Here is a 13,254-nt window from a genome sequence, read left to right as displayed (position 1 = left end):
GTGACTTGGATGAGATTAGTCATCCTGTTAAATCAGATTCAAGGCAGTGCACTAATGACTAAGCTCTGAGGGCTTCCTCTCATCATGCCTGATGCCTTCAACATAACCGTCTCGACTGGCCGACCCAGTAAACGTTGCTTTAAGCGCAGATGGAGATGTGTTTTTGAGACAAGAGTGGAGGTCTTTACTGAGGGGGGCAGGGAGTAAAAAGGATAATTTACAGTATGTTGTGTAGTCAAATGACTTAAGCCATACCACACCACCTGTGTTTATTTATTACAAGATGGCAGAACGTCTTTCTCTATTAATATTGGCATCTAAGCTTGTTAAGATTTATGACTCTGCCCGCCCAAGTGACTGTGTGCTGCAGTTACAGAGAAATAAAATGATATGTCAGTAAAACGCTCAGTTGCTTTGATAGAAGTCAACCATGTGGCTACCCCGTGGGCCCAGAGAATGAGTGAGGGGCCTTTCATTTCCACCCAGTAAATCTATACAAAAATATTTAAATAAGGTAAATCAACTAATCAGCCCACCACTCACTGACCCATTACCTTGGCCAAGGACTGGTCTTTCAGAGATAAGAAAAGCCAGAAGAATAGATTTAATGGGCTATTATTGAGTGCACAATGAGGCTTGCCAGCAACAGTGACAGGTCCTCAACATTCTGAATGAGCTTTGTGTGATAGGAATACCCACAGTGGATTTGCTTAAAAAACTATTACACAAAAATGTGTAATCTGGCACAAACCCAATGGCGCATCTTGGTAGGAAGCAGAGTGTGAGTGGTTTTTGTGATCCGAGCCCTGCAGGCCTGTTTAGACAGATGATGGAAGGGTGTTCCCTGTGGTCCACTCCCAGGCCTACTTCTCATTCTCCACATGTGCTTCATCCACCATGACAGCATGCATGAGCATGACATTTTGGTGGAGGCATTTATAGAGAAAAATCTAACCCCTGCCCACAGCCTGCTCCCAGAATCTGCCATCAAGTGGGATGATTAAAAATAACACTGAGGCATGCATGGATTGATTTGGTTGATAAACTTCATTAGTCATCACAGGGAAAGATGCAGCATGTGGTAATTGACACAGTTAATGTACCGAATATAATACATATAGTTATCTCCAAATTTGCATCATTTCCAGAGAAAAGTTACATTAAAATATCCAATACATCTCTCAAAAATCTTTTCTTCTTTGTGCATTTATAAAATGATAAGTTGACTGCATTTGCAGCTAAAATTCTGCAGCAATATGTCATTTTATGTTGCATGTGTTTTTAACTGATCAGTAAGATTCAGTTCATGCTTTTAAATTTACTTAATAACATGTTATTGCAGTATGAAAAAATGATGGTGAATCAACATGCTCAACTCAACTATGTATTGTTGCAAAAATCAAAACCAAGAATCACTAAATTCAAACGCTTTACTTATACATTAAATAATTTAATTGGAGTCTGTCTTTTTAATGATTTTTGCACTGCACTATAACATTATGATAAAATGAAATGTCTACGGTGTGGCTAATTATTAAGTAACTAGAATAGAAATTTAGCTGTATTTACTGTACAATTAAACTTTATCATCACATAAATTATGAAAAACCCATTAAAGTCAGTCAAACTACAAGATGCGTGTCGAGGTTAAGTCATCAAAATGGCATCAGGAAGACAATAATTGAAGAATTTAGTTTTCTCTTATGTGTCACGACGCCATCACGCCAAACATTCATCATCATTAGTGGCGCGAGCAGCAAACACCAGATGCCTCAGTATAGTGCTACATCAGCTGTGTCTGGGCATCTACCATCAGCATCATGGGACATATGCATCTATCGTCTCACCTGGATCTCACTCTACTCACTTCATCTGTTTGAGATGACTCGGCAGCTGCCTACATCAGCTCTCTGCCTGTCTGGACCTGATTGTTGCCTCACAAGGATACAGATTAGTTTATGACTTTAGCACATAACCTTGTTTTTGACCCCTGTCTTATTTATTGGTTTTTACTTGTTACTAGTTTTATTTGTGTCTAGAATTCAATTCAGTTCAATTCAAATTACTTTATTTTCTGTGAGGAACTTCATTTGTGCAGTGGACAAATAAATAAGACAAATACAACAATCACAGACAAACAGAACAGTCATGGCCATGATTAGTTAATCATTGTGTGCAGCCATGATACATAAAATACATACCTAACTTACATACAAATTCAAATGCATGTAGTGTGCTAGTGCTATAGTGCAATAGTGCTGGTGTCTGTGTGTGTGTGTGTGTGTGTGTGTCTTTCTTTCTTTGGTCTATGTCTGCTGTTGGTTGGAGTAGTATAGAAATAATAATAGCAGTAGTGTAGTAACAGTATAGTTTAGTGGTAGTCAGCAGGATTATAAATAGTAGTAATAGTATTTCTAGTAATAATTTAGTAATAGCAGGAGTTTTATTGTCAGTGTTTCATTTTTTCTTCCATCTTTTGCCATGCAAGATTAAATGTTGTTAAAGTGGCTTTTCCCACATGATAACTGTTTATAGAATACAGCCTCCGTCTCAAAGTTCTTACAACCATGTTGCAATTGCCATTTCATTATTTGCAGTTATGAACAGGGTTGGGCAAGTTCCTCAGGAAGTGTAATAAGTTATTTTTTACTTATTACTCCTTTAAAAAGTAATAATGTTACTTTACTTATCACTTGGTATAAAAAGTAATCAGTCACGTTACCCGTTGTACTATATTAGTACCCTCCCAGGATATAGTAAATGTATATATTTATACATATATCAAAATTTTTTAAAACTTTTTAACTAATGTTTTTCTGCATATTCAGTCATAAGAGTAACAAGGAGTATTTAATGGTTTTACGAAACATAAAACGTTGCATAACACCACATTTAGGCTGATATCGTGTCCTGCTTCTTGTTTTGTTATCTCTGTCCTGACATGTTAGGCAAGGTTCTAATATTCAGAAATGAAACAATGATTGTATCTTTTTAGCAGAAGTTTCTCAAACCTCTTATCAGACAGTCAGTTCCTTCTAGGGGTGAGCACCAAACCTCCTAAACTAAAAAGCCGCTCAACAGGTGTGCTAGATGGGATCAGAGTGCTCTACTTCATGTAAATGTTTTTGACGTTTGAGAACTGGTTCAGAGTCTCAACCTCATACCCCCCTGACCTTCAAATAGTCCATTACTTCTTTTTCTGCTGAGTAGCTGTCCTCGGGCTCTGTCTCAAATGCAAAAAAAGTCCATTTCATCATGGCTAGCTGACGTTGTGGACACAGAGGCAGGGTCCTCTGCAGGAGCAGTTGTGCGACACTCTGCTGTCAAAAGCTCCCTCACAAGCTCTCTCCTACCCTCATCTCTCAGTCATCACAGTTTGAACTTCAGACAACTGGCAACTGCAAGAAGTGCATCTTTGCCATCCAGTACACCAGCAAAACGAGTCTGGATGGCCTGAATAATACAATTTGATCTATTTATTATAGTTGTATAATTATTATTTAATTTGTCATTTGAATCATTTTTTATACTGGTTATTCATTGTAAGACCTAAACCATCCTTCCTGCCATGTGGGCTCAATATCATAGATTTAAAAACAGACTGCTTTAAAAACAAATATTGCAGTAAGATCTGTTCCCTCCGTTCATGAATAGTGGAATGCAACAACATTAACATCTGGAAGGCCAGCTGTCATCTTTGAGAGGGTGTCTTTCAAGGCAAGTGTCCTTGACATCAGGATTTCAAGAGTTGGTAATAAAGTTCCATAACAACAGTTATCCCCTTGTAAGATGTCCAATGCTGCTGTAAGTGGCTTCATGACAGCGCAGGAATTGGTACTCCTTGTTGTTGATGCACTTAATTCCCAGTTTGACACACAGGCTATTCAGCTCATTCATGGGAATTTCAGTGATTCTGGAAACAGACTCATAGAAGGAGTTCCACCTTGTTGATGATGGCACCAGTAGCTTGCTACAGCTGACTCCCTCCAGATGTTCTGATGCAACTGTAGATCGGCTTGCCTTGGTCTAAAGAGCTGTGCATTTTCACAATATTACTCCTGGACACCGCTTTGGTGTCTGCACTGGAAGTTGAGTATTTCTCAACATCACCGTTGGAAACTGGGTTAATTGTATGTAATCAGAATCAGACTCCGAATTGACAGGCCGATATATTTTAAACACCTTGGCAAAATTTGATGCATTGTCTGTCACAGTGGCTACAACTTTGCCAAGCAGTCCATATGGTGAGTGAATTTGTTCTATCTCTGTGCCAATAACATCAAATGTGTACCTGCGTCCAATTCTTTTACATGCTATGGCGACCTTGTTGCGTTGATCCAGTGAACTGTTACACCCAGAAAGCTTTTGTTGTTAGCTGTCCAGATGTCAGCTATGGTGGAAACAAAGTCTACTTCTCTGAGTGTGGCCCTAAAATTAGATTCCATCACCGCATATTCTCTCTCTGCGGCAGCTTGACATTGCTGTTTGTGGGTATTTTCTCTATAATGCGTCGAAATGAGGGTGAGTCAACTGTGGAAATAGATAACATCTCGTCTATGATATACCCAGTGATGAGCTTCTCCAGATCTTGTCCACTTAACATCTCTCCACCACTGTGTCCTGCTCTGAAATCCAGTTTTTGTTGTTTAGCCAGAGTGCATGCATCACTGGCAGTAGATGCCTCCCTGTCAGCGCCACTGTTTTGTTCGACAAGTTGCACATTGCTGTGCTGACGTATCAGATACTTCAATAAATTAGATTTTGTATTTTTCATGGTTGAAAGCATTTTACTGCTTGCACAAAGTTCACAATGGATGACAACGTTCTTAACATCTTTAACTGAGACAAACTCAAAATAATGACAATATTTCCAGCTGTTGAAAGTATGCCTCTCTCCCTCTCCCTCATCCTCCATCCTTCATTTAGCTTTTTGGCCAGTAGCCAACATGACCTGCCCTGACCTGTCGCGTGTACACATCATCATAAAATAGCCTACCTAGGACAAAAAACATATTGTTTTCTGGCAACGCAGTAATGCAGCGTTACTTGGATTAGTAACTGTAATATAATTACTGTTTTGTTTTCTCTTACACTACTGGGGATAATACTGGGGAAAGTAATAATATTATGCTGTGTCTAATGCGTCTGCCCAACACTGGTTACAAAACCACTGCACTGACTTTGACTGACTGTAGGTTTGCGTGATCTGACCCATGTATTTGATTAGAAAAAGGCAAATGTACATTAACATGGCCTATCATATGGAGAGCCCTAATGAGGGTAGTGTGAGTAACAACAAGCCCCCCATAAGAAACTGTTGTGTTGTGTCCCTGTGCCCTCATCAATCAAAGCTCTCTTGTTTATGCTGATGCTAATACAGCCAGGTTCACTCTGTGTCCCTATCAATTAAAAGAAAGTGGTCAGCAATCCATCATCCTCCATGTAATACACAACATTGTGGAATGCTGTGTGTGCAAGCAGCATGTAAGTAAGTGCATACACACACTGTTTTTGTGTGTTTATGTCAAATGCAATGTGTGTGCATGTTTACAGTACATGTTTCTTTGTTAAATTACACACAGCGTAGACGTCCCGCTGTATTTGGCAATTTTCAAATTTACATAGAGGCAACAGGAATGAAAAGAGAGGGATAAGAGATACGGAAACCTCGCGCCTTTGCGTCAGAATAATGATCCTTTAACAACCCTCTAACAGAACCAATCTTGGGAACAATTTTTCCTAACTGCAAAGTCTGTTCCTGCTTGGCACGGGTGTATTTGAATTGATTACAGCTGTGAAGGGAGATAGGGGAATCACCTTCCTCCAGTGAAACTACAGTTTGGGTTACAAACTGGAGATTTGCATGGCATTACCCATGACAGTTCTCATTGGCTTTATCCTCCACACAGTGGTTAAGTGCCAGAGGTCTTCTGAGGGCACATCTACAGTAGGAATGTAGCAGGAGTTATTGTTGAATAGTAATGAGTCATTCAGGCTGTGCCTCAAGATATTGAAAGGAATTTATCCTGCTACAGAAATACACTGACACTGCAGAGAGTTCAGTATTATTCAGCACAGTGACACATTCAAGGACAACCAACACAATGAAATGGGACAGTATATTATTGACTAAAGACAGTAGACCATTTCATATTCCATAAGAGTTAACTCCCAAAATGAGCCAGTGCAAAATGTAATAACTATACTTTTACATATGGTTGGTCATTTTTGGTCCTTTATCAGAATAAACACATAAAACTATTTGAAAAATAAATTATTAATACATTCAACATCTCATATCTACCAGACCTTACAATGAAATGCTTTTCTCTCCTGTAGAATTATGTAGAAATAGTAAAGCTACACTGTTTTATTGTTTTACTTTGACAGCATATGCAGCTTCTTCCTGCAGATAGCCTGGGGATAAATGTACTATTGGAATGGAAATTATGTCAGAATTTCAAATAGCTCATTTAAAAATGATAATTCACAATGTAAACAACACATTGTGTGCTTGTATGCACTATCTTTGTCAGTTCTTAATGTCCTAGGAATTGCTGTATTTGAATTTGCATATTACTTAGCAAGTTTTTTTTACAGATTTAAAAGCAGTCCCCATTTTATAAAGCTTCCCTTGCCCTGTCTGGAAATACAGTTTCACAAATGAAAAATATATCAGGCTCAATATGGGAGATGGAAAGGGGCACCTCATGATTTATTCATTCGCCATAGAGTGAATTTAACACTTAAATGTTATGAAATACCATTATGGCTCCAGCAGGAAATTTAACATCACATGATATTGCATTAGATAACACAACATGTATTGCTGTGTTTAAAGAAAGGCAGGCTCCTAAAAAAAAACAATAAGTTCACATTTGGCGTGCAGCTGTGAACAGAAGTGTTGAAAATGAGCAGGAAAGGTGCAGCTGGGCGAATGATTCTACTTAGGGGATGTAAAAGTGCCGAAAGCTAAACATTTTGAACAAAAGCCCAAAGAAAGAAGGAAAGGGACAGAGTGGGAGGGCAACACGTTGAGTTTCAGTGTTTGTATGTTTGTGTGGACAGACAGAGATCTGGCGTAGGAGAGAGAGCCTGGCTCCACTCCTCGGCCGGGCACATTTTCCTGGCCATACCTCAGGCTTCATGCTAGCCCGTTGACGGAGCTAAATTGATGTGATTTGATGGTGCAGCAGCACCCACACAATCCCAGACAAACACGACACTGATCCCTGCCAGCCTCATTCTTAACACGCACACAGATACACACTCACGTGTGTATGCAGTCGGATGAAAACAGCAAGTAGAGAAATAAACAAGCCCAGTGCTTTAGGAATGGAGACTAAAAATTAAACTCTGGGTGACAAAGATGTTGATGTCTTTGGATCCCTCTTCATCTTCCTCCTCATCATCACCTACTGCAGAACAACAAAGTGAAGATGGAATATCCCCTCTCAGTCACAAGCTCTTAAAAGGCACTGAGTGGATTTTAATAAGGAGTGGAGCGGTTAGCAGTGCACACCGTGGTCTTCAATGGGATTAAGAGGCTTTGAATGGTTGAGGCCATTAAAATCTACACCAGCCCAGAAGTCCTGGAGCGCCTTATGAGTATATTTATCATTAGGATTAACAAACCCAGCCTGTGAACGCTCTCACCCCAGGAGCACAGCCACCTCTACCCTTGTACCATTATTGTATTTGGCTGAGTGGCTGATGATAAGAGCGATTCAGCAGCAGGGGAGGCAAAGCTCTGGTCCCAGTCTGCTAACCATCCCCGGTGGACTGTTCTCAGAGCAGCAACATCTGCATCCACCAGCTCATCTATGTGCAATGTAAAAAGCTATGGTTTCTACAGGCAAGGCTCCTAAAGGAGTTTAAGCACATTGCCGTCTAATTCCTATACCAAGAAGCCTCTGCATGACGTGATCAAAGGATAGACCCAGAAGTTATTGAACTGGATGTAGAAGAGGGAAATCTCCCTTGAGGATGTGTGTGTGTGTGTGTGCTTTGCAATCTAGAGAGATTTCAGGGATTTGACCATCAGTGTATTGAGTCATCCAACCCTAACCTTTTTTCCTGCTTCCTTCCTCTCCCATCTCCTCAGATCTTTCACATGACCTATGACCTAGCCAGCGCCATGGTGAGGATAGTCAACCTGATTGGCATGATGCTGCTCCTGTGTCACTGGGACGGCTGCCTGCAGTTCCTGGTTCCCATGCTGCAGGACTTCCCCGCCGATTGCTGGGTGTCCAAAAATAAGATGGTGGTAAGTGCTTCTCCTGCACTGAGTCCTCCTGCCTGTTGGAATCAGATTATGTCCTGTCTTATCTCATCCATCAGTTTCAGTAATTACTGTACTAAAACCCTTTAGTATCCTGGGGAAGATTGCCCAGCATATCTGTCATTTTAGGCCTTAAATCAAATATATTTACCCACATTTATTTAATTTGCTGATTATTTTTATTTATTTTGAGCGTTCTACTTCTGTCCATATTATGGAATGAGAGAGACACTGAGGCTGTGCATGAACCATTGATTTTTTTAGAGGAGGACAGATGGCCCTTGTCCAATATTGGTTGGATACAGTTTCCAGTGAGCACTCGTGCTGTGCTTTAATTTTGCTGTATTGTTCAAACAGCTGCTGGAGTAGAGTCTCTGTTAAAGCCTGACTCTCTGACTTCTCTTTCATTTGCTTACGGAAGCGGACTGTGTCACACCTGATGTGCGACTCTGAATCACCCGCAGCTGATGGCCTCATGTTAACTTAGCATGTTACAAAAGAGCACGGCTCCAGAGGAATCTAATTTATTGTCAGGTTTCATGTTGGGGCTTTCAAAGCTTGCTGCCCTCAATAGGGATTGATCTGACATCAGTGAATGCTCCTCTCCTCAGTGTAACATACCAATAAATCAACATATATATATAACCTTTAAAGAATGCAGTTAAAGAGAGTTGCTCCCTAACTCATGGCTCATCAATATACATGTCAAAGTTAGTGTCAATAGGGCAATGCCTGGGTGTTTGTGTGGTTGGTAAGTCATCAGGGTGAAAAATTGAAAGATGTCCATGTGGTAGAATAAAAGCTTCCTGGATTGAATAGGTTTATTGGCGATGTCCAGGTTTTCCTCAACTAATTGCATTCAGCTTTCTGGTATACAAATAATGTTGACAGCCACTGTGTCACGATTCTCTTTGTAGAAAAATACACAATGTTGTTTTCATTCGAATTTAATATGAACAATACAGACTAAAATTGCTATTTTGAAGTCATTTAACGATTCACTTCACTGAGTGAATTCTGCTGTTATTAACAGAAAGATGACCGATTAGATGCCACAAATAGACATATTTTTAAACTGTGACAGCAAAACAACACATTCAAGGAAGCCAATTTTACGTTATACATAAACCATCTTCAAGTCAGGTGTATGTTCAGCTCTCCATGCCAGAACAGATGTCACATGAGTAGTTACATCGCTGAGGGTATGATGTATTTGGTTCTTCATGCCTCACTGCCTCTCTGACATGCTCAGCTCTCAGTTGTTTCACAGAATATGCCTCTCTTCTGTTTAATCATATGAAGCGACAGATGTTGCAAACCACTGTCCCTTGAGATGTTTCACAGTTTAGCTCATTTAAGCTTTCTATACCTGTCTGTGCAGAGATGCAGACTCAGGTGAGGTGGTCCTGCTCTGGGACTCAGCTGGCGAGAGCAGAGTCAGTAATGGGAATCAGATGAGCAACCTTTCAACTAGATAGCCTCCTTATACAGCCTCCCAATTTTACCAAGCTATGTATGTTATATATCTACATTAATTTGGATTAAAACAAAAGATAAAGATAAAATAGAACAATCTTCTATGTTCCACTTTTCTATTTCTGTTCCCCTTGCCATCATGAAAGATGCATTCTACCACCAGCTCAATATGCATGGAGTCAAGTTGCAAGGGGATTATCTTAAATTACATAAGGCTGAGTTGTCAAGCAGCATAATGTAAACTGTGGCTCATCAGTAAAGTACAGTACAGAATGAACAGATTAAGATCGGATTTCTTCTGTCTTATTCTGCAGCGGTGAAAACATGTATATGATTGCTCTCCTAATCTCTTTGTTTTATTCTGAAAAACATATTTGAACATTGTGTAGATGCAGATGCAGAAACAATCATAGAAAGGCAGATTTAAATACTCCTGTACCTCTGCAGAGCATAATGAGACATGTACCATACTGTATATTTGTAAACAAAAATATATTTAAATCACTCTTTTCTGTTATATGTTTACATTTTTGGAGATAAATTGTCTCTGTTCGTATTGCCAACTTTTACCTTCACTTCTACCCTTAAAACCTAAAAATCCAGTCTTCCATTTCTAAGACATTTTAATACCGCAACCTCAGCAACTGTGGAATATGGGCTCACACACCAAATTCCTTGTCATAAAATGATTTCATGCAGTTCTGACTAGATTATACTTAGGTATTTCTACTTCTCATATTGTTACAGCTCAGAGTCGTCTTTCCATAACTTCCACAGAGGCTGCGCCGGCTGCTTCCTCAAACTGCTGTACCCAAAAACAGCCCCTTGCATCCAAGGGTGCAGAGGCCCTGAGATGTGAGGAAGAACTCACATAATGTACTTAGTTTAAAATCCCATGTGAGAGGATGTAGCCTCTCATTAACATCCAAATGGAGTTTGTTTTGTTTCACACAGTAGACACTGTCTAATTAATTGCATTACGTAGAAGAATGATTCTCAATGTGACAGAATAACAAATATATCTTTCTGAATTAATTCAAGCCTCGGGGGCAGGCACCACTCTGATGGAAAGCTCCTCATGTTTTGCCCACATTACCTGGTAGACAAAGAGGTTGTTAGTATTGATAGGCTCATTCACGGTTGGTTTGGTCCTGATTAGAATCATTAGAAGACATTTTTTGTCTTCTTTTACAGTAGCTGTCCCATTATCTTGCTGGGTCATCGCTCCTTACCTTTTCAGGAGGGCACTAATAAAATTGCTATCTCTCAGGCTTTTCCGCTGTGGAAATGAGTTTGAAAGCAATTTGGACATGTCACCCCCAGGAGAGAGTTGATATTGATTTGCCATGAACTACCACCAGGATCTAAAGGAAAAAGGGCAATTTATCTACAAATGAGAAAACTCACAGAAAAATCACATTTTTCTAAATAGCTGACCTACTTTCTGTCATGCAAGCCTCTAGTGTCTCACACTCCATCCGCCTATTCTCAGGGCTGTGTTTTGGGCTCCTGCCCAAATGTCTGCTTGCTCCAAATGTTTGCATATTGAAAAGTACATTTTACCCTGCCAGCTGCTCCGTGTTGAACCAAGACAGTTTGAAGTGGACAGATGCCATTAGTTTTGTCTTAAGTAATTGGATGTGAGCGTGTATGTGTGTGAGCTGCAAGGGTGCTTGTTGACCTTTGAGAGAGAGCGAAAGAGTCCTGATGTACTCACCCTAACTCACCCCATCTCTTCTGTTTCATCCAGAATGACACATGGGGACAGCAGTACTCCTACGCACTTTTCAAAGCTATGAGCCACATGCTGTGTATTGGGTATGGCATGTACCCCCCGGTGGGCATGACAGACGTGTGGCTGACCATCCTCAGCATGATTGTGGGCGCTACCTGCTACGCCATGTTTGTGGGCCATGCCACCGCGCTAATCCAATCCCTAGACTCGTCTCGACGGCAGTACCAGGAGAAGGTGAGTCAAGATGATGTGTGGCTGTCTTGTGTTACTAAAAATTAGGGCATGTTGTGATAGGTGTCAATGTCTTCTCAGCTCCTCCGAACAGAATTTCTGTCTTTAGTCATGCTTTTGAACCATATGTAGAGAGGCAGGAATCCCAGCCTTCCCAGTTCAGGGAAAGGAAAGCCCTGACAGCTGGCCATGAAGGCAGAGTTGTGCTCCACAGTGCCATGCCCTCTGTGGGCCCAGCGTGGGCGATAATGAGCTGGGCTGCTAGGCTGCCACATTGCTCACCGTCTGTAACGAAGAGGAGACTGGAGAGAATGACCTCCAGGGAATGGAGGAAGAGGCTCGAGAGACCGCATCCGTATGAAAGAGGGAAGAGTGGGAGTGAAAGAGGGCATAGAGAAAAAGAACAAGGCAGACAGGCAGAGGTACACATTAGATGACGTAATGGGTGTATGTGTGACTCTGAGGTGCTTCGACTTCAAAAAGAGCAATGGATAAATGAAACACCTCACAGACCTCTGGGGGTGAGTAACAAAGAGACTAGTTGTTCACCAGGTTCCCAAAAGAAAGAAGAAAAATCCAAAAAGTAACATGCAACTTGGTACATCACTAATGCTGCTGATCTCAGTAGCTGTTTAATGAGAGGGGAGCAAACTGACTCCCGGCACAGCACTCTCCACTCATCTGCTGCTCTGCTTTAGAGATGCATCGTTGCCAAGTAGACTGAACAGCTGGCCTGTCTCAGCACCCGTCAGCATGTGCTACCAAAGCTTTTTGCTGCCGTTTGTGGGATCACACCCTAAGGCGCCTTAAGAATCCCCCAGCTAGTTAAAAAAGCTCCCCTGTGCTCCCCAAAGCTTCCCACGGTGCCTGCCTACAGAGAGGTTATTACTGGAGACTGCAATTAATTTTTAAGAGTGTGAATTCTCTCATTTATCTTCCCACATGCCTCAGTGATAAGGCACTCTCTGGGTGCACTGTCACTGCGTGCTCATCTGGCTGTGGGAGCCAGACAGTAGTCATTTCTACTACACTGTACTATACCCACTCCTCCCCGCTTATCAGGGCTAGTTCCTTCAAAGACATAAACCCTTTTTGTCATTGGCCCTTGCCTCCATTGTGTGACAACGGGATCTGCCTCCAGGAGATTTCACTCTGCTTTTCCATGTTTGACTAATGCCTTAATCCACACACACAAGAAGTGGACAATCCGCTGGTCAATCCCTAGAGTTTTGAAGAAGACAGGTGGCTGTTTTCAGATGGCCATTGGGCCACCATGACGGAGCCAGCTGTTCTTGTCAGCAGGGACCCAGCCTAGAGAGAAATCTGCTCAGTGAACCACCACCAACGCGGCAAGCAATGGCCAACCTGCCTTCATACACAAAGTTATTATACACAACTGTGTGAGATGATTCTAGTTAGTGGCAGTCATTAGTTAAAACTGTGGTGGTTCTTTTTCTTTTTTCTGAAAAAAAAAAATCTTAGGATCATAATATGAAAGATATTTATATCTTTCATATAATGATCCTAAGAT

General features: G+C 41.0%; 1 protein-coding gene across 3 annotated transcripts in view; it reads left to right on the top strand.

Annotated features, from left to right (window-relative positions):
- The window catches only part of LOC122968669 (potassium/sodium hyperpolarization-activated cyclic nucleotide-gated channel 4-like), an 82,011-nt gene that overhangs the window by 33,477 nt on the left and 35,280 nt on the right, over window positions 1-13,254 (top strand). For all 3 annotated transcript variants that reach the window (XM_044334262.1, XM_044334181.1, XM_044334098.1), the window contains 2 exons: window positions 8,105-8,266; window positions 11,508-11,726. In XM_044334262.1, coding sequence (XP_044190197.1) covers window positions 8,105-8,266; window positions 11,508-11,726 — 381 coding nt within the window. The remainder of the gene's footprint in view (window positions 1-8,104; window positions 8,267-11,507; window positions 11,727-13,254) is intronic.

The sequence above is a fragment of the Thunnus albacares genome, chromosome 1, assembly GCF_914725855.1.
Source record: "Thunnus albacares chromosome 1, fThuAlb1.1, whole genome shotgun sequence".
Lineage (NCBI taxonomy): Eukaryota > Metazoa > Chordata > Actinopteri > Scombriformes > Scombridae > Thunnus > Thunnus albacares.
This window is presented reverse-complemented; position numbering and strand designations above follow the sequence as displayed.